The sequence below is a fragment of the Etheostoma spectabile genome, chromosome 20, assembly GCF_008692095.1.
Source record: "Etheostoma spectabile isolate EspeVRDwgs_2016 chromosome 20, UIUC_Espe_1.0, whole genome shotgun sequence".
Classification (NCBI taxonomy): Eukaryota; Metazoa; Chordata; class Actinopteri; order Perciformes; family Percidae; genus Etheostoma; species Etheostoma spectabile.
Genome location: NC_045752.1, coordinates 3,097,280 through 3,118,319, shown reverse-complemented (window position 1 = coordinate 3,118,319; position 21,040 = coordinate 3,097,280). Strand labels below are relative to the sequence as shown.

Here is a 21,040-nt window from a genome sequence, read left to right as displayed (position 1 = left end):
GGGAGTGATGAAGAGTGAAAGGAGAAGAAATAAATGAAGTGAAAAGATGCTGCAGGACTCCTGGTGGGAAAGCTGGGAAGAAGAAAATGGGAAGGAGAGCGAGTAAATGAATCTGAAGGGAGGAGAGATGAAGATTGAGTGAAAGAAGCGGGAGAAGAACAACAGACAGACTGAAGACGGGAGCAGATGAAGACGGAGAGATAGAACCGGAGAGTAATGTGGCAATAATTAGAGAGACATTGTGAGTGACTGAGCAGACTGAGACCGCAATGTAACTGAGGCTACTCACAGACTCACGTTGTGTCCTGCCAAAAAGCTAAATGAGGTGAAATTGTGCACAGTTCTGATGCTCAATATGTAATTTTACGTTTAAAAAAACATCCATATTTTCATTTGGCCAACTGCGCCTGGAGTTGACCATGGTGAGCTGGTGATAATGGTAATCTCTTTGTGCTGGTAGAGAGCAAACCGGATGTTCATTACTGTCAATATGGGAATAATAATAAACTGCTGGCAGAAAGTATCAACCACTGTGCCTGCAGATAGAAGTTGGCAATACTTTCCCAACTTTTGCCTTCAACTGGAGAAGTGAAGATGAATCGGGTGTTCAAAAATTGAAAATCGATGCTCACCTGATTTGTCCGACTGTTCTTCTTGATTCTTTTTCCAAGAAACATGGAGTGATGTGTTGAATAACCAACACAGATGTTATTTTACTCTCCAAGAGCATAGGGAGTCAGATTTCCCTTGGCTATTCCAATGGCTTACTTTTAATTTACTGCAGTATCTAAGTTCAGGAGTTTTCTTGGCAAACATACACTTTAATAAATTTATTGTAAAATTTACAGCAACTTACTTACAACAATTGGCCAGCAAGTTATTGTGAATTATTTTTACAGTAAAGGTACCGTACTTCCGTATACAGTATGTTATGTATTCACTGTAAAATACAAAACAATTAAACGCAACATAAGATAAAAAAGTAAAAATACAGCAGTTTTCTATTTACAGTACGATAGTGGCTATATTGTGATTTTTTTTTTTACAGTAATGCTTTAACTATTGTGATTTTAACTGTAATACATTGACTACTGGGATTTTGTCATGTTGAAGAGGTTGTAATGTAAACTTTACAGCATTCTACAATAAAATCATGTAAAGTAATGTTACCGTGAAATCTAAAGTAAATAACTGTAGATTTCACAGCCATTATTTACAGTGTAGTTTATGTTAAATGTTGTGTTTCACAGCAAATAAATCCAGCAGACTAAGTGCATTTCCTTCCTCATAAAACATGTGAAAAGCAAATTAAATTGGGATTTGTTCATATTGTTGTCTACTTACAGTAAGCATTCTTCTTTGTTGCTTTTGCTGGTAAATTGCTACATTTGTTGGCAGCGGTGTAGCATCATGACATCAGCATAATGGGAATTGTGCCACCTGTGTGCATGCAACAAATCTTACTCCAAATCCTAAACTCCAAACTGTATTTTATGATCTGAAGCGTCTAACTGCATTATTTGCCTACCAATAAATCTGTTTTATGACACAGTGTTGTAGTACTGGAGATTGGTCTCGATCTCGAGACCACTTTTTGAAGGTCTCCACTTGGAATCGACAGGATTTTTACACGGTCTTGTCTCCGTCTCGATTCCCGCGGCTAATTTGCAGCGGCACCGGTGCTCTGTCCGGTGCTTAGTGCTTCCCGTGACGATTGTGATTGGTTTAAAGACATGGCAATAAACCAGAGCATGTTTTTCTCCCATCCTAGAATGCTGGGTGGGCTGCTAGTGCAACACAGTGCGAGACTGTACAGTGTGGGACTCGCACTGGTCTGGTCTTGGTCTTGACTCGGTCTTAACCCCTCAAAGTCTTGGTCTTGTCTTGGTCTTAACCCCTCAAAGTATTGGTCTTTACTCGGTCTTAACCCCTTAAAGTCTTGGTCTTGTCTGGATCTTAACCCCTCAAAGTATTGGTCTTTACTCGGTCTTAACCCCTCAATGTCTTGGTCTTGTCTCGGTCTTCACCCCTCAAAGTCTTGGTCTTGTCTCGGTCTTAACCCCTCAAAGTCTTGGTCTTATCTCTGTCTCGATACACTGGTCCGGTCTTGGTCTTGCCTTGGTCTTAACCCCTCACATAAACACGTGGCCATGGTTAGGAAATGATTACAGTTGTTGAACAGCTGTCTCCAGTGTTAAAGTAATGTTTCTTGACCCATCCATCCATCCTGCCCTGCTCCCTTCACAGGGTTTGTCACTCTGTAATAACCTCAAATGGCTTCCTCCTTTGCTCTTTGGAATTACCACAGCCACTAGATGGCTTGTCACTTAAAAATATGTCATTTTTGTGGCACCTGCTGAAACAACAGATGCTGTCAGAACAGGGACCCACTGAAACATTGCCCCATAGTGGGTAAAATTTCCATTGGGTACCTTCTTTTTTTTTTTTTTTTTTTTTATTATCCAAATGATAACGTAACAACAGAGCAACAAAGAGCATACAGCAAAAAAGCAGAGGTTGTCATAATGTCTTTTTTGTTTATATGGGTGTTTCCCCGACCCTGCCAGACCTCGTAGGTCGAAATGGGGTTTTTTTCCCGGAGCTTCCCCTTTGAAGCATCTTTTGAACTAAAAACACAATGGCGTATGGAAAGCATTTCCGTTGACTGACGTCCCACACCTAGGGCGGTGCTGCGGGGGTATTTTCGGGCCCAAATGCCGTATCAGCGAGCGTGACGGAGGGAGCTCAAGTTAAGCTGGGGTAAAAGAGAAAGTTGTGGATGGAGAGAGAGGTGACATAGTGAGAGTCAGAGACAGAGAGAGCAAAGCGTCCTTTGATGTTAGTCGGTGGATCCGGCCTGCTGTTTAGGATGCAGGCAGGTATGGTAAACATCCGAGGCTTCTCCAACCAGCTTTGATCACAGCGATGCTGGGAGTTGATGTTGATGACTCAGTGGTGCCAGAATACTAACAAGTGGCCACTAACACACGGACACACACTCTTTACTGTACGTACATCCACTGGACATAAATACACATCCAGTCACACGCTTAGACATGAGCTTTCATTCTTCTCCTTTCCCTCTTAATATTTTATTTCAACTTTTAAACTCCTCGATTTCTATTTTCGTCATCCTGACGTGCGCACACAATACCATAAAACCCTTTTACACAGACTCTTTTTCACTGATTGTGGTCTAAGCCTCGGAATGAGCCTTTTACATCCATTTGAGCAGCCAAAAGATGAGTCCCTCAGCTTCATCTGGCTAACCTCACCAGACAATTCAATCGCACTGAACGAGTGAGGAGAATCTGTGAGACATCAGGGGATTAGAAACAAAGCAAACATCATATCATATTGCACAGGTTTGCGCACAGACCATATTAAAAAAGAAATGTCTTGAAGCGGCAGAGCAGAGAACTGAAAAAAAAACATGTACCAAACAACATTCACTTCAACATGAATCTTTTTTATGGGCATATAATAAGATTCTGTCTTTTTGGTATTTTAGGCCTTTATTTGATAGGACAGCTTGGACATGAAAGGGGAGAGAGAGAGAGAGAGAGGAAATGACATCAGCACAGGTCAGAATTGAACCTGCAGCTGCTGCGGCGAGGACTGAGCCTCCATTCATGTTGAACACGCTATACCCAGGCGCCCCTTCTGTCTTTTCATAAAGACACTGCTGGGCTTGAAAGCAAAAAAATATACAGTTTTAAAGATTTGTCTTCCTATTCTATCCTAAACCTAATTATCAAGTGTTCTTCCTTTTTGTAGTTTTATAGAAATTAGATTGACTGTCAACATGGCAGAAATACAAAAAGCTATCTCTCTCTGGAAATGAAAGATAATCAAGTTTTATCACCCAGAAAATAAGAAATATGTGCACTATTTCTTTTCCCGGTGCTCAGAGTTTACACAGAATGAGTAAAAGGATCTGTGGAACTTTTACAATTTTGCATTGTAATTTGCTGTAAGCTACCTTAAAGCCCACTGTATTATATCATCTGTCAAATTATGATGGGATAAGTTTTGGGGACGTTTTTGTTTGTCAAAATATGAGACAATCTCAGAGAAAACTGGCGCAGCTTGTATAGGATGTGTGTGTGTCTTTATGGCCATGAATTCTCAATATCCTCAGGTTGGATTGATTGAGGGAAATTGTTGTGTTGTCTGCAGGTCTGCGACAGTGTCTTTTTTGATACTACAACTTGGGATCACCAAAGTCAGGAATTACTAAACTGCACACACACAGTAGGGGCTTCAACGTGGCTATAATCTATATTTTACAACGTGTCAAATGACAATGTGATACATTTGCATGTAATGATGATCCTACAGAGAACAGTCACCTGAATCTGAAGTTCTTATTAGTGTGATGGCAGCTTCATGCATACCCCTTCAAATCAAGTGTTACAGAATATTGTAATGTATGTTGATAGGGTTTAAATTATATGCAAACTGGGATCACAAAAATGCACATTGAAAGAAAGACACACACACACACATCACACACATAAGCTCTGTGAAGAAGAGAAACGTCGTAACTGTGAGTGCATTCCCATGTCTTTTTGGCCAGAGCAGTGTGTGTGTTTAATTCCAAATGACATACAGCCTGAGAGGAGGGGAAACAGGCACACACACTCATTCACACATAACTGCACACCAGCATGTACTGCTCATAGGGGTGGCACACACCTGCACACACACACACGCACACACACACACACACCCCTTTGCCTGGGCATATTAGGAATGCAGACAGTGTCACAGGAGCAGGGCAGGGCGCTGAGTGGCTTTAAAGACAACTTAATGTATCCTGGCACATTAGTTCATTCTTGGATTGAACATCCTCACTCATCGAGACCCTCTTTAAGCTACCATTTAGCCAACCACAAGCAAACACACACACACACACACACACACACACACATACACTCATTGTATGCCCAAAGTAAAGTCAGATGGTAGTCATCCATAAATGTATCAGTGCATAATCAATAGGCAAAGCACATTTGTCTCAGATGGAAAACCACAATCGTACAAATTGAAATGAAAAACTCCTCCTCCATCTGCTCTTCCTCCAGCTGGCCTCCTCCTCCTCCTCCTCTTCTGCTCTTTCTTTTCTCTTATTCTTTTCTTTCTGTCTTGTTTTGCTCTCATTTCTTGCAATTTCATTATCCCTCTCTCCCCCCCTCCTCTCTGTCTATCGCTCCCTTTTGTCCACATTCCACACGTATCTCCATTCCTCCCCTACCTCTTCTCTCTCTGTCTCCCTCCCTCTCTTCTTTCTGCTTCTTTCAGCCCTTTTATTCACATTCTGTGCATCTCTCCCTCTTTTTCTCTCTCTGCCTTTCCCCTTTAGTTGTTAATCAGAGTTGATTGGTAGCAGAGAGAGCCGAGAGGAGCTCCCCAGTGGATCAATGCCTCTAAATGATCTGTTCAAGGATCCCTTTAGAACCTGCAGAACTCGCTCTGATAGGGCACCGAAGTATGAAGGCGCTCATTTCACATCTAACTCACTTCCTGATTTGCCCTCTGGGAGAAGGGTAGGACTGCCGTTATAGGGATAATTTGTCCCAAAGCTAAATATCCCACTAACCAAAAGTGTTTAGACCAAAATGTCTTCATTCCAAGCAATCAATTACTGCCAAGGTGAGGGGGAAAATGATGAATTTGTTTAAAAAGCTCAGTGCGTGTTGGTCTGTTTGTTTGCGTGTGTGTGTTTGTGTGTGTGTGTGTGTGCGTGCGTCCGAGACATCGAGATTGACCGACAACTGGCTTTGTTTATGCTCATTTGATTGAAGACATTTTCCCGCGTCTCAAATCTACTGAGCTTCAAGTAACAAGATTTGATAACACGCTGCAGCCGGTTTTTAAAAAATGTATTTGACGCGGTACATTTGCAATGAAATTGATCGTAGCCACGGTGACGATTGACGAGCACCAGAAGAAGAAGCAGCCGCTACAGACGCAGACGTGCACATGCCCGCAAAGACATTACACTACCATATCCCACTTAGGATTTTTTTAAACAACCATTTGAAATGGTCGATGGATTACTGAACAATGTCTCAAAGTGAAACTTATAGCCCTTGGACACATTATTTATGGAGAGCTAGTAAATAAAATATGTCTGAAATATCAAAAATTAAAAAAAAAAACTGATGTATTGTATTTTCTCACTGAAGGGTGCCAATATAACGCTGAATTATGCATTAAACAAAGCTATGTATTTTAAGTTAAACAAGACAACTACATTTTTGAGTCATGCTACAGCATTAAATGAGAAATATAGATTGGTCAGTTTCAGCGTTAGGAATGTTTTGCTAACAATAATAATAAGAATAAGAATAAGAATAAGAATACATTTTATTCAAAGCGCCTCATGACACCCAAGGTCACTTCACAAACATCATCAAAATTATGGTCAGTATAAAATTAAATAAAAATAAAAGTCAGTCAGTCCATAAGCCATCATGAAGAGATATGTTTGAAGTCTATTTTTAAAGTCAGTAATTGAGTCACTGTGTCTGATGTGGTCCGGCGATGAATTCCACAGCAGTAATAGATACCACACATTTCATATCGGGGATTCTCCACTTGGGTATTACAGTATTCTATATTGTTTTTACAAATAAATCAATCAAAATTGATTTGTATAGCACTTTAAAGCAAACAGCAGGTGTCCTTAGGGCTTTACATCAGGAACCAAGTGAATGAAGAATGAAGCATATAATACAGTAAAATCAGAAAAGATTACAAAGAAACAAGAGAGTGAAATCACACACTAATGTCACACCACAAATAACATGTTGATTCAAATAAGTATTGTCTGTGTAGCCTGAAGGCAGATATGCAGAAGTGTATTCCTTTGTGCCATCGAATAACATATAATGAAAATATTAAACACACATAAACAAGCCATCCCCTTGCACTGGGTGACATGTTCCTTCATAACTATAAACCTGGGCACTGTTGTGTTATTTATGAATTGATTTTAAAATCCTGCAGCTATAAACACTTATTTGGGCACCAAGTGTGTACTGATCCACAGTGGGAAATAAAACGTATTTTGCATTTTTATAGATGAAGGTATGTATTAATTTGTAAAGGTTTATCTTCTGAACAAATGTGAGAGCCACAGACAAGACACACAAATCATAGAGTATGTAGAGAGCGACTACATATTGTTGGTTGTAGCCCTTTAATGGCATTTGTTGACAATAACAAAAACTATAGAATATCAGCAGTCTCATCAGTCTTTTTGAGAGAGACCGTTTCACTTCAGTGACTCTGGGATTGTAAACAGAAGTTCAGTTCCCATATAAGCAACACTGGCATCACCATATGAACATAAACGGGTCCTGTATAATGTAAGGGGAAAATGCCATATGTTTTTAATGCAACTGCAGATTGGGGAGTCAGCAACTGAGTTCAAGCACCATCTTATATTTTTCCATGTTACCTGCATTTATTTCACAAACTCTTTGAGCCTATGCCAGAAGAAGGAGCATAGCAAGGGCACCCTCTACAATGTGTGTATACTATTTCTTCTTCAGCAACCTCTGACCCACTTCTATTGATCATGCTGCCCTCAGTGAGCCGCGTGTGTACGGAACTAAGTGGGCATTCACCACAGACTGTATACACTGCTTTAGGGGGTGGGATAATAATGTGTGCTCTCTACCATCACATGACCTACTTCTCTTGAGTATCATGTGAAAAAAGGTCCATTCAAGCGGACCAAAAGACTATGTTCCAAACATGCTTATAATTCCCATGAAGCATACTGTAGCTTGGCAAATTTTATTAAAATAAAATTGGTTGCTATGCAAACTTTTGCCATAACCAAGGGTAATTATTGATTTTTCTAACCTTCTCTTGTTTATTAAATGGTAAAAGCCTTCTAGGATGTTTTTGCTGCCATGACTCGGGTGGTATAAAGGCTCTCTATCAGAAAGCTTTTGTTGGAAGCGTCCTTGGGCAATGCGTGGCGTCTCTAAGGGTCGTTGTTTTGTAGCTGACTCAACCTCAGATCTTCCTGTGAAGATGTGCACACAAAGAAATGTCCTGACAGCGATCATACAATTCAATATAATTACAGTACACAGCATGACTGAACTAAGTGGACAGCCACCTCAGTTTTCTCTAGGCTGTGCAATCATACGGAAATCCAATATAGGTGGTAAATATTCATAGTATTGTGGAAGATGTATTGGGTTGTCTCTCCCCCCCCGCCCACTGATTCTGTGCATATATTTGTTTGTAATTTTATTTTTATTCATGAAGTAAATTGAATCCATTGTTTCCTCTGTGTCTTGCAGGTTCTGGCACGGAGAGTACAGGGTGGCAGTGAACATTAATGACTATCTGGACATCTACTGTCCTTACTACGAGGGTCCTCCGTCCCATGGGCGCATGGAGCGCTACATCCTGTTTATGGTCAACCACGAGGGCTACACTTCCTGCCAGCACCGGATGCGTGGCTTCAAGCGCTGGGAGTGCAACCGCCCCAGCGGTCCTGACGGACCCCTGCGCTTCTCAGAGAAGTTCCAGCTCTTCACTCCCTTCTCCCTGGGCTTTGAGTTCAGGCCTGGACACGAGTACTACTACATCTGTGGGTTATCAGCTAGGCAGTGTGTGTGTGTTTCTGTGTGAGATTATGTGTGGAGGTAAAGAGTGCTTGTCTGTTGGTCGCGTGCGTTGAAACGTGTGCACATGTCCGTGTTTGCATGTTAGCCACGCTTCTGTTCAATACGCATTCATAAACGATATGTAAATACGCAATCAACAGAGGTTGATTGAGAGAGTTCTCAAACACAGCCCACCATGTCGCTCGCACACCCACAGGCGCGCATAAATACACCTTCCATCTCTCACGCGCTCCCCTTCTTTTTCTCTCTCACTCTCTTTATTTCTGGATGTATCTCTCTGCGTCTGTCGAGATCATAAGTGGTGTGCTCAGCAAAGTGGTAAAAATGTCACTAGGCGTAGTTTGTAATCATTTTTATATTAGCTGTATTGATGTTTCTCCTCACTTCAACAAGTGATGTATTAGTATCACAGATGGGCCTAACCCCCTGAGAGACTGTTTTTCTAAACCGAGTTAAAAAGCTCTCATTCCGCTACCAGGCATGGGACAAATAGTAGCTTAAAATTACTCTTGAACATTGTTTTCACCTTCTCCGTGTGCCAGCTGGTGGGATAGATTTACCGCATCTGAACTGTTTAGCGCATAGCGGTTGGTAATCACATAAAAGTACATTAAATTGACTTTCAAAAGCTATTCTGTCAATGTCCAAACTTTCTGTAGCTGCACAGAAAAGTGATGCCTTTTTATCTGTGCGGAGGCTGCTGGAGCTGTGCCAAAACAGTTTGCTTTTTTTTTCTTTCTTTTTTTGGATTGCTAAACGACAGTGGGCCCAACTAAAGCCACATGTGCAAAACTCTAACTTCAGTCTGCACTACCAACAGTTCACATCACCTGCAAAACTCTTTCACAGCAGCAACAACTCATAACACAAGTCTCAAAACAGGCTCAGTGCAGCAAACACTATGCACAATCCTCACTGAGATAACACACACTGTCACTCAGAACACAATGAGAGTAAAAACGTTAGCGTCAAACACCAGTACAGAAAATACTAACTTTTCCATCTTTACAGTTTGAACACTTTGAGTGACTTCACACTACTCAATAGTTTGTCTAAAGAAAAGATGTAGATTGTACAATATACCAATTTTTACTTAAGGTAAACAAGAAAAAATGAAAATCAGCAGTCTGCTTCAATGTAGTATTTTGTATCTAGTAAGTTATGAAATTACTGGAAAGAAATAGTGTGACTAATTCTGCCTCTCTCCAGCATCATGCAGCAAGTTTTCTCCATCACATTGGATGTCTGCATCATCACTAAATACTAATGTGAATGTGGTGTGTCCATTGCTTTCACCTCCATAACTTTCTGAAAAAAAAATAAGAATGTAGTTTTACTAAAGGTATAGTGTTTTCACTTTTTTTTTTGTTGTGTATGTAACCTCAGACATCTGACCAGGACATTTTAGTATCTTTGCTCTTTTACTTGTTTCTCTCAAATGGTACAGTGTATAATTGTTTTTGTAATTCTTATTTGGTGATTGTATAAAAATGCTTTTTGAGCTTTCTCTATTTAAATACCATACAGTATATGTTCACTATTGTACAGTAACATGTATAAAAAGACACCTACTTAGTCTTTCAGCTAAAATTGCAATCAGCAGTGTTTGATAGGCACCAGACTGAAATCCGGTCTGAACGTGTGTTCAACAGTTGTGACAGCAGTGTGTTAGCATTTGAACAGAGTGCTCTAGATCCACAGTGTTGTGCACATTGTGGTTAAAGCCATAGGCTAAGTGTGTAGAGTTTTGAAAACTGTGTTCTAGCAATGAAAACTTAACTAGAGTTTTGGCCACGTGAACTGCTATTGCGCAGACTGTAGTTAGACTTTTACACATGTGACTCCAGTTGTGCCCACTATGGTTTAGTAATAAAAAAAACTGTAAATTAACAAACATGATGGGAGAAAGAAAATGATTCCTCTGAGAGAGGACAGTTTTAATTCACACATTTACAAACAACTTGTCAGAAACATGTACGTATACTGCAGATTTTAAGCTGTCGTTTGTCTGTTCAGGACCGTCTCCAGCTGCCATGTGGTGACCAGTTTAAGTGTGCAAACCAAGCAACGCTTTACTAGATGAATCAAACTTTTGGCACCTGGTAACTTTACTTGATAACCAATTAGAACAGTTATCTCTTTAGAGCTTTACTTAGTTTACTTTGGTTACTCTCTGAAAGTCATACTAAACCTGACCTTTCATTGATATCTTGTTCAGACTTTGACGCATGGACAATGATTCTATAGCAGCATTTTTGCCACTACCCAAACCCGGCACCGGTCTCTTCATTTCTCCATTTGTTGCAGCTGCACAGCCGGCTGAAAATTGACCTTAACCTTTTCAGTAGGTGATGATGCATTCTCACCATGACCCGCAATGGGATGAGGGTCTGCTGCCATCAGTTTCAGGTCGGCATGCAAGTGTGTTACATTTCTTGATGGAGTTTTTTTGCCCTTGGACAGATTCTGACCTGACAGTGATATTCTCCTTGTTCAGACAGAGGCATAAAAATATGTAATAAAAAAAAAGATAGCTTGACAGATATTGCAATCAGGTTTAAATTCAATTTGTTGTAGCATTACTGTGTTTAGATTTGATTTCTAATGCAGTACCACAATTTTATAACGTGTGCAATAACTGAAAACTAATGTGCTAAACTATTAAATTACTGTGAAAGATACTTTACATTACTTTAATCTTAAAATAAGTTTTCCTCCAACTCTATTTATTTATAAAGTAACTTTTAATAATAAACACTGAGTATCTGCAAATGTTTATTTGCCCCAGTCTGTTTTCTGTCTATGCTGTCAGAAAGACACAGCAGGCAAGAGTCAGCGAGCTAAAGAGGAGAAGATAACAACCAACCGATGTCCTACTGCACTTTTCCCAGTCGGCACACACACACACACACACACACACACACACACACACACACACACACACACACACTCTTTTGTTTTCAGTCTCATGTAAGGGTGGACAGGGCCCCTCCAGAGTTGTATAGTTGCTGACTCTAGTATTGTGTTTCTGGGACCCCTGAGGGGAATGTGTATTCCACAAGATTGGAGTGTGTGTGTGTGTGTATGTATTGTAGAGGGAGAGCTGGTTGTGGGGTCAGTTGTCAAGCGATTGTGAGTCCGTGAAAGGCCATGTCCATCATCTTGACTGACAACCACACATGTTTTTGTCTCTCACGTGCACACACACACACACAAACGCACACACACACAGTTCAGTATAGAAGTGGCATTATTACATTTTTAAACTAACCAGCACCAATGACTGTGTGTGCGCAGGCGTGTGTGTGTGTGAGACTCCTCTCTGCAGATACTCCACGTAGTAAAAAACATGGATCTTGGATGGTGATTTGTGGCCAGACCTGTGTGAGTCCATGTGTGCATGTTGGAGTGTGTATTTGTCATGTGGTTGACATGTTGACAGGTCTGCTCCACCCCTTACTTCTCCCAGCTGCCATCTGATGAGGTTGAGTGATTTTCAATGGGGTTTTTAGGAGACGTTGGATTGTGGATGTGCTGGGAAACCGAGGAGCTGGGCGAGCCGATAAGACTTTTAAGAAATGACAAAAGTGAAAAAAAATTGTGTGTGTGTGTCGGTGGGTGAGGGGAGTTTTTTTTGGGAGTTTTTCAACTTCTAGCCGTTTCTCCCCGAAATGTTGCCATTTGTCATTGAATCAGTAGGGAGCCTCTAAACAAAGACACACAACAGGAGAGAGCTTTGTAGGGACCACTTACTGGGCACTGTAAGGAGGTTACTTGGATGATTTGAAGAATTTTGAGGAAAATGAAGTGGGCTACAGGGAAGGCATGAAAGGGTAAAAGAGGTGAAGGGCAGAGAGAAGGATGAATGGAGGAAGGAGTTGTGGGCAGATAGAAAGGGAGGAGAGGGCAGAGGAAGGGTCAGATTTATTTCCTGTGCGCTGTGGATCTTGATGATGGTCCTCTCCAGTGTCGCTCTGGGCTTTGTCTTTGTGGACTTCCTCAAGGGAGAAGGCCAATAGGTCTCCACGCACGTTTCTGCAAGCACCAGCGTGTGTGCACTTTTGCTCATCCTCGTGTGTGTGTGTGTGTGTGTGTGTGTGTGTGTGTGTGTGTGTGTGTGCACGTCTGCGTGCTCGAGCGGTCAGAGAGTTGGTCACCATCTGCTTTAAGGTCTCCAGCTCTATTTCACATCAGAGTGATGTGGGACTAAAAACCCACATTCAATTTCATTTACTCTACTTTGAAGTTTGTATCACAGTAACTTTAAAACATTTTTCTCATATTTGTTTGGCATTCAGCCAGTGAAGCACGGTGGCTCAGTGGTTAACACTCTGTCACCTCGCAGCGAGAAGGACCTGCGTCTCGGGGGAATTTACATGGATTTCCTTCCCCATTCCAAAGACATCCAAGTCAGGTCGATTCGACAGCCGCTATTTCCCTTAGGTATGAACGTGAGTGTGACTGAATCCCAGTGTGCGGGCTGATTCCTCTCAGACTTGTTTACATTGCCTGAAGTCCTCAGTATGTTAACGGGAGCTCACAAGCTTCGGAGCATGGGTTTAATACAACTTAAAAAGACATAATATAACACATTTACCCAACTCCTTGAAGGAATAAATGTCATCAAGACAAAAATAGGCCCCATTAATAGCAAATTTAAACTTACATAAAAAAAAAGTTCCTTTTTTCTAATACATACCCTTGATTTACCACCTCTGACATTTTTGTTTCAAGCTAATTACAGTAATGTAGGTGTGTTTTACATTGCTGTAACACCCAGTGAATAAATAAATGTGTACAAAAATCTGCATATTCATGTAAAAAGAAGTCATTAAAGGCATTAAAGCCCACGGACATACTTGTTTCTGGCAAAAGCCGTCCTGCAGTGAACCTCTGTGGTATAATAATTTCCACTGTGTCTGTGTTATTACCTTATTATATATCGTCAGTGTTTCTCACTGCCATTCCATAAATATATTTTAAAATAATTGGGATAAATAAATGAGGTTTGGTGTCTTTCCGGTGTGAGGATCCAACCTATGCCCCTCCAGTCCCACTCCTGACAGGCCCTCAAAGCCCCAGGTTCACCGTGTTAGCTGGTTTGTGGTAATTTGCATAACTTTAAATTAGTTCTGAGAACAGACGCCACTAAATTAAATCCTCAACTGAATGGATAAAGGCATTTAGCTGGTGTTATCCTATATTCTCTTATTGTAAACAAATACCATGAAAATCCTGTTCATTAAATGTTCTCAAATACTAATCTCCTCTTTTAACCTCTCTGCTTTTTACAGCGTCTCCTCACCCAAACCATGTGGGCCGAGCATGTCTAAAGCTGAAGGTGTATGTCAGACCTCCAGGTAAGTCACGCTCTAGCTACACACTCTCACACACACATTGCCACACACACGCAAAGGTCCAGATTGGCTATCAAAGAAAAATTAGGGGGGGGAATAAGGAGTCTGATAGAATGCCCCGGCAACACTCTCTGCTCTGATTCACAGGCCAGCCAGGCAACACGTTAACACCTTTACACACCCTGAAAACACACACACACACACACACACACACACATACACACACTCTGACCAGGTTTTTGACACATTCACACATACGAGCACACACAAGTGTGCAAAGGCGCATGCACACAGGCACAAAGTGGCGTACGCACTTCACATCAAATCACATCACATCACACTGGGTGTGAGGCAGACCTTCTGTCCTTGTAGAAAGAGAACAGAGCTAGCTGAAAGTGCCTCTAAAAATGTTATCAAGTCTTCACATCATTCTACTGGCTAGATTTGCTCATAAAAAAACAAGAGAGCAATCTAATAATAAACCCATCGCATATACTGCAGAAGTCTAATCTAATAATAGCCACTTCATAATTCTTAATAAAATTCTCCTTATGCATCAGCCTTGTGGTAAAAGATGAAGCATGCTTGCTCGCCACATAATACCTTTTTTTTCCCAAAGAGCATGCGGCCTGATAAGATATACTCTTTTGAAAATAGCTCCCTCAAAGATTGGTGCAGACAGGAAACAGTGCTCACAGAAGTGTGCCATGTTGGCCTATGATAGTGCCGTTTTCAAAAGAACTGAAAAGATTGACACACACTGGGAGCACATTGCGGCAGGCATTTCACTGCACTTGCGTTATCTCGATAATCTACCTGAACGTCTTTTTCAAAGGTGGATTCTACCTCGTGAGTTTTCAACCTAAGCCTGACTAAAGAATCAAACCTGGGCAGTAACACGTCTCCCTAGATAATGGCACGGATTTGAAGATCTTCGTAAAAGGATGAGAATCGGCCTTCGCAGCTTTCCAGACTCAGATCATTCCATCTTTAGCTAAGGGGGAAGGAAATTCTCTCCTCCTCCATAATTACTGAAACAACATACATTCTTTTATTCTGTCATTGCTGCCGCTCGTCTTGGAGATCCTGCTTTTTTTCTGCTGTTAACTTAATCTGTCTGACATTGCAACTTCCATCTCATCTGTGAAATATTGTCACTAGAGTGAGCTGTGAGCGGTTGCACATGTCTGAGAGTGGATGTGTGTGTGTGTGTGTGTGTGTGTGTGTGTGTGTGTGTGTGTGTGTGTGTGTCAGCTGCTCCAGATTCTGAGTCTCTGTGATTAAACTGTAATTAGGTTGGTTAAACCCCCTGCAGAGCTCAGTTGCTGTCGTCTTCTCCTCCTCCCTCTTTCCTCTTCTCATACCTTTCTGCCGTCTTCTCTTTGCCTTTCCTTGGCTTTTGAAGGGTGAGAGTTTTGTGCTTTGACGCTCAATTTATACATCCCCCCCCCCCATAATTGTTCCACTTGTTCTCCCCTTTGTCTTTCTATAAATCCACTCCCTTCTCCATTCACTTTGGTTTTAGATTGTCTTGTCTTTGTATTCATCTGTGTGTCCCTCTCAGTTCAGATATTTTGTCGTTTCTCTCTTCTTTTCGTTTCAGATGGGTCGGGATATGATTCTCCGGAGCCCTTCCTGACTGATGGAGGTCCAAGCTGGAGGCCAGGGTCCATGGCCCCGTTAGCTGTTCTGGCCTCACTGCTCCTGGGACTATTCTCCTGGCTGTGACCCCTCTCCCCCTCATTCTGGAGCTCCCACCCAGGGTCGCTGGGCTGGGCTGGCTGTCCCTCTAAATCCACCACCCCTCAGGGAAGCCCTCTGTCTCCGTCCCCCCCCCCTGTCCCCCCCACCTACCCTCCCACCTCCACCTCTATACGACCAACAACCCCCCCACCCCCCACCCCGCCAGCCCCTTCCATGGCCCAGCTACGGACACCGTTTCCAGCCCTGACTAAGAGGGTTTGGTCCTGAGCTGTCTGGGAAACTGCGCTTCATCTCTGACCCCCAAATTCTGGGTGGAACAGCACCTCTCAGCTGAAAAACACAAGGGAAATGTCTCTGCACTCATATCAAGCGGTCCTTTTGATTTGTTTATTGACTCTTGGCCACTGATGGGGTAGATGTAGCCGCGGCTATGATTAAACTTGTCGTTCCAGTGCAATTCCTATCATCCAATCACGGCAGGATGCATTAAGCGATAGGCCTGGATGCACAAAAATTGGATTTTTTTTCCACACATTGCTATCCCATTGTCAAACCAAGAATTGGAAGTGGCCAAGCTTGCATTTTAATTGGAATTCTATACTACCTGGACCAGTTCCAACTGCAACGAGTAGAACAGCAAGCCTATAGAGATGGAAAGGAGATAAGTGACCCGGCCAGTGCAGAAAACAAAGGGAAACAGATTAAAATAAATATGGCCATATGGGAAATGTAATGTTATATGTGTTGATATTTCCAGACCCAGTGAGTGTATATTCACAGCAATGTGATATAAAAACCACAGTTGGATTTTTTTTTTTTGTTATAAGAAGCTTTAATGTCACATTAAAATGACAAGTATAATCATAGCCTGTTTTAGTGGAAGGGTGGGATGTGTGCAGATGGGTGTTCTGGGTGGGTTTGGTGAGGTGTATATTTTCAGGTGGAATGTGTTCTGTCTTATTCATGTTTCTAAACAAAGCATTTATCACAGCCTGGCCAGCACGGGCGTCTTCATCACTCTCTAATGTTGATTGGGTCGGGTGACTTTTGGAACCATGACTTTCTCATGTATGAATGTACCACTGGTCACCCACCTCTTTGTCTTTCTGTATTATTATGACTGTGGTCACTTACCTTCTCTCGGACTGGCAGGATGAACGGGTCGGGGATTTGGAGGGATGTGTGGGGCGGGCGGGAGAAGAGTGAAGTAAGGATGTACGGAGGACAGGTGACAAAAGGAGGCGACACTCAAGTTGCATGACCACTGTGAAACCTTCAGATCAATCTCGTTTGTAATGATGATATATTTTTTCATGGGGCGAATCAGAAACACCCTGCTACCGCTCTCTTACTCTCCTTGAGACTTTTTCAGACATCAAAAGGAAAATTCAGCCTCTCCCCTCACACGATTTCTCCTGTCTGGCTTTTAGCCGCCGATGGATTAGCTCGGGCCGGGAGATAAATGGACCCACAGGGTGAAACTGACTGGAAGTCAGCCCTCGGAGCCCAGGCCAGATCACAATGGACGTAAATACTGACTGAAGCTGGTCCTGGGTCTGAGGGTTAAACCAATAAGGGAAGCGCATGGACTGTGGCAAATGAGGCGAGGTGTGTGTGGTAGCAGCACAGAAACACACATCCGCATGCACACATACATACACACACACACACACACACACACACACACAGTCTTTGATAACGGGACGGTTCCTCTGAGGTTTTGGGAGCATTCATGGACATGACTATAAAGGGAACAGCACAAAGAGAGAGGGAGCAGAGGAGGAGGGAAAGTTTGTGTGTATCATGGGACTGAGACTTCTTTAATGTTAGGAAGTGAACATAATGAGTAAGCACTGTGAACACACACATAGATAAAAACACAAACATGACGACCAGTGTACAGATACACACACACACACACACACACATACAGACATTATGTAGAGAAGCAAATTCAGAGCTAAACATTTACAAAGACATGGCATGCACATACACACATGTACAAAGATACACAAAAAAAACACAAACAAGGGGAAGCACTTCCTTCGCTGTTTCATCTTATTTTTGTAGCATTTAAAATCACTGTTAATTACTCCTGTGTGGGATGCAGTGACGGGGTATAGCCTGTGGAAGATTAAAAAAAAAAAAAAATGTTTTCTCTTCTTCTATTCCACTGATGCTGTCCTTCTATCGTTCTTCTTCTCTGGTTTGTGATCCATGGTTGGTAGTGGTAGGATGCCTCCAGGTCTGAGCGTCATGTATGAGTTTGTCTCCTTTTCTGTTTGTGGTGTTTTTGTGGGTGCTGACCTCAGTCATTAAAGTCAGTCAGTCAAACGTAAACACAGAAGTCAGAGCAAGGAGAGAAACACACAAATAAAGATTGTCTTTTTGTCTACTTGAAAAATAAGCCAAGTGAGTGGTATTTCTTCAGTGGAAATGTGAATTAATTTTCATTTGCTGGTTCCCCCCTCCCACCTCCCCCCTTCTCCCCAAAGGGCAGATGATTGTATTCATGTATTAGACTGCACCTGGGTCTTTATTTTTCTCAGTCTATCTTCCTCTGACGTCAAAGTCTTGGGACAGTAAGCGTTGAGCACTGCCAGTCAAAGCATGAAATTATTCAGATGAAATCACCCTCTCCAATCTTCAGCTGTTTCTCCCTCAGCGATGTGACAGCTAATCTGAACTGCTGACAACATGGAGACTCAATAGCTTGATAGCCTTTCCTCTTCTGTTTCCATCACATTTCGGGGCCTTCCAGTGATGAGTAACCAAGAGTATTTACTCAAGTATCGTGCATACGCACAATACTGTGCATACGCATAATACTTGAGTAAATTCTCTTGGTTCAATTTTGATGTACGTGTATGTGAGACTTTATATTTCTGCTCCAATACATTTACTTTATAGTTATAGTTTACAGTTACTTTTCAAATTAAAAAAAAAAAAAAGCTTATATAAAAAAATGCAACCAGTGGTTCCAAGATTTTTGGGGATTGTGACCCTTTACAAAAACTAGTGTCTAGTTGGGGGGGGGGGGGGGGGGGGGGGGGGGGGGGGGGGGCAACCCATTCCAGATGTCTATAAATGTGTTTTCATCCACAATTTGAGCATAAAAAGGTCAAAATATCCCACACAAAAATATGTTTTTTATGCTTGGCTGAGGGGTAACACCCGACTTGAGTATTAGCACCATCAGCTGTTTATTTTGATGCACAGAACTCCTAATATTTGCATAACAGTACTGGATGGAAAGGCAAATTAATTTAGTATTTTCTTCTGCTGAATTTCTGGATATTTGGTTAATATTTGGACAGAAACTTGACTTATGAGTTGTAAGGACTTCAACCAAAGACAGACACCCCCTCCAAACTTTTAATGAAGTACTTTTACTTGTAATAGCATTTGTACATTGTGCCCCAACTCACACGTCTATCAAAAGCCAAGTGAATTTGGTAATGTCTAAAGACTAAATGTCTTTAAAAAAAAATGAATATGAAATGTTTTCTCTCCTTTTTGAGCTCAATAGGTTTTTTTTTCCCAGATCTGGACATGAATAGACAATAGACACTTCCCCCCATTGGGGCTTGTATGGGCCACTGCTAGCTTGAAACATTTATCAGTCCGGTTTTAAAAGCGTTATTTGAAACCACTGACTTGCCTCTTTTGACAGAGTGGTGCAAAAAGAATATAAGAAATGTTTTTAGGGAAAACTGAACAACGTGAATAATAGATGAGCCTTGGCCTGCCATGTTTGGCCCTCCTGTGCAAAGCGCCTAATGGCTATCGATGTCTCTGGTTTCCATCAAATTGCTTTAAATGACAGCTCAATTCAAACGGAGAAAAAGTAGATTCCAGTGAAAATGTAGACGAGGGAATGAAAATTATCCCTTAAAATTGACACGCAAGCTTGGTCAGCCGATTCTTTGCCCTGACAAGTATCAGGTACCAGCAGAATTAGTGTATCGTAAAATTAAGCCTGATCAAGCAAGGCCTCAAAACCCTTCCCATGTCTCAATCCTTGTGAGAGGAAAGATGGATGTGTGTTATATGACTGGAACAGAGCCAGACGTGAACAGATGTGCTCCTTGAAATCATGGGAAACCAGTGATCGGGGCTATGTCACAGACACACATGTACGTACAGTAAAGTACACACTATTATATCCCCAAGTATTCCATTCTAGATATTATTAATCACTTGATTATTTCAGCTATTTTCATTGGCAGGCATACACGTGGGGGAATAATTGGCGAGAATAAATTTGGCCTGAATGATGTTGGTTTTGGCAACAACCAAAAAGGAAAGCCAGGAAATACAGATGGCGACCCCTCTGCGTTCTTTTCCTCTTTCTTTCTGTCTCTTCCTCGGTTGATTTCCTGCTCTCACAGACACATCATCAGGCTATAGGCTAATCTATTCTCCTCTCTCCCCTGTACGTTTGCCTCCTCGCATTCAACTAACTGGCATGATTTAGGAATTATGGAATTAGGGCAGCGCTCCTATCTCTATTAATGAGGAACGGCATGATGAAAGAGCTTGATCCTGAACGTGCCATCTGTAGTCACTATTACACATTCACTTAATCTATCTCTCCTACTCTCACTACTTTCTATTCTGTATCTTCCCTCCTTCCTTCCACCTCTATCTCTCTCTCTCTCTCTCTCTCTCTCTCTCTTGCTCACACACAAACACACATCCTTACCATCCTACGTCAAACACACTCACTTTATACCTTCGTTGTAATTACAGAGGAAATACTAATTTTGAGCTCTTCAAGCACTGTTGGATGTGGCGTGAAATGGTAAAATTGCACAGCAGGAAAGTTAACTATGGACCACACGGCCATACATAGGCACACACTCACAGGAGTCCAGATGGACCATGTGTTATTGCTGAATAATGCATGCTATGTAGACTTTATAAAAGATACATGGGCAGCAAAAGCTGGGCACCATTCAGTCACCAAAGGCAGTTTGGTGAAGGCAGCTCTGGAGCACCCCAAATTTGGAGTTGTTACAAAATGTTCAGCTTGTAGGTAGGCTGTAGGTGGCCCAACAAAGAGACTCTGCAGTTAGAGAGGGGGAAAAGAACAGTTGCTTTTGAAGAAATTGTCAGTTGATATGTTGTCTGGCACTTTGCCCAGTGTCTTTGCAGTCACCTTGAACAGGCTTTTGTGGTTTAAACCATAAAACTTGCGGAATTACACAGCAAATCCAATGCTTGGGGCTCAGATTTCAGAGCATCTCTTAGAAACACTATGAAATATCCAGAAATCTGTCTTCATGTAAAATACCGAGGAGAGGAGGAAGTGTGTGTGGG

The 21,040-nt window shown here is 41.8% G+C and overlaps 1 protein-coding gene and 1 long non-coding RNA gene across 3 annotated transcripts in view; one reads left to right on the top strand and one right to left on the bottom strand.

Annotated features, from left to right (window-relative positions):
• LOC116670258 (uncharacterized) overlaps positions 1-11,005 on the bottom strand; it is a 23,568-nt gene extending 12,563 nt beyond the window's left edge. Inside the window, exon 1 of the long non-coding RNA XR_004326983.1 lies at positions 10,995-11,005. This is a non-coding gene — a long non-coding RNA (uncharacterized LOC116670258). The remainder of the gene's footprint in view (positions 1-10,994) is intronic.
• efna2a (ephrin-A2a) overlaps positions 1-18,125 on the top strand; it is a 91,946-nt gene extending 73,821 nt beyond the window's left edge. The window contains exons 2-4 of one of the 2 annotated variants that reach the window (XM_032500693.1): positions 8,328-8,620; positions 13,952-14,017; positions 15,618-18,125. In XM_032500693.1, coding sequence (XP_032356584.1) covers positions 8,328-8,620; positions 13,952-14,017; positions 15,618-15,742 — 484 coding nt within the window. In that variant the 3' untranslated portion in view covers positions 15,743-18,125. The remainder of the gene's footprint in view (positions 1-8,327; positions 8,621-13,951; positions 14,018-15,617) is intronic. The other variant, XM_032500694.1, reaches the window with a different exon arrangement.
• Positions 18,126-21,040: the final 2,915 nt, after the last annotated feature.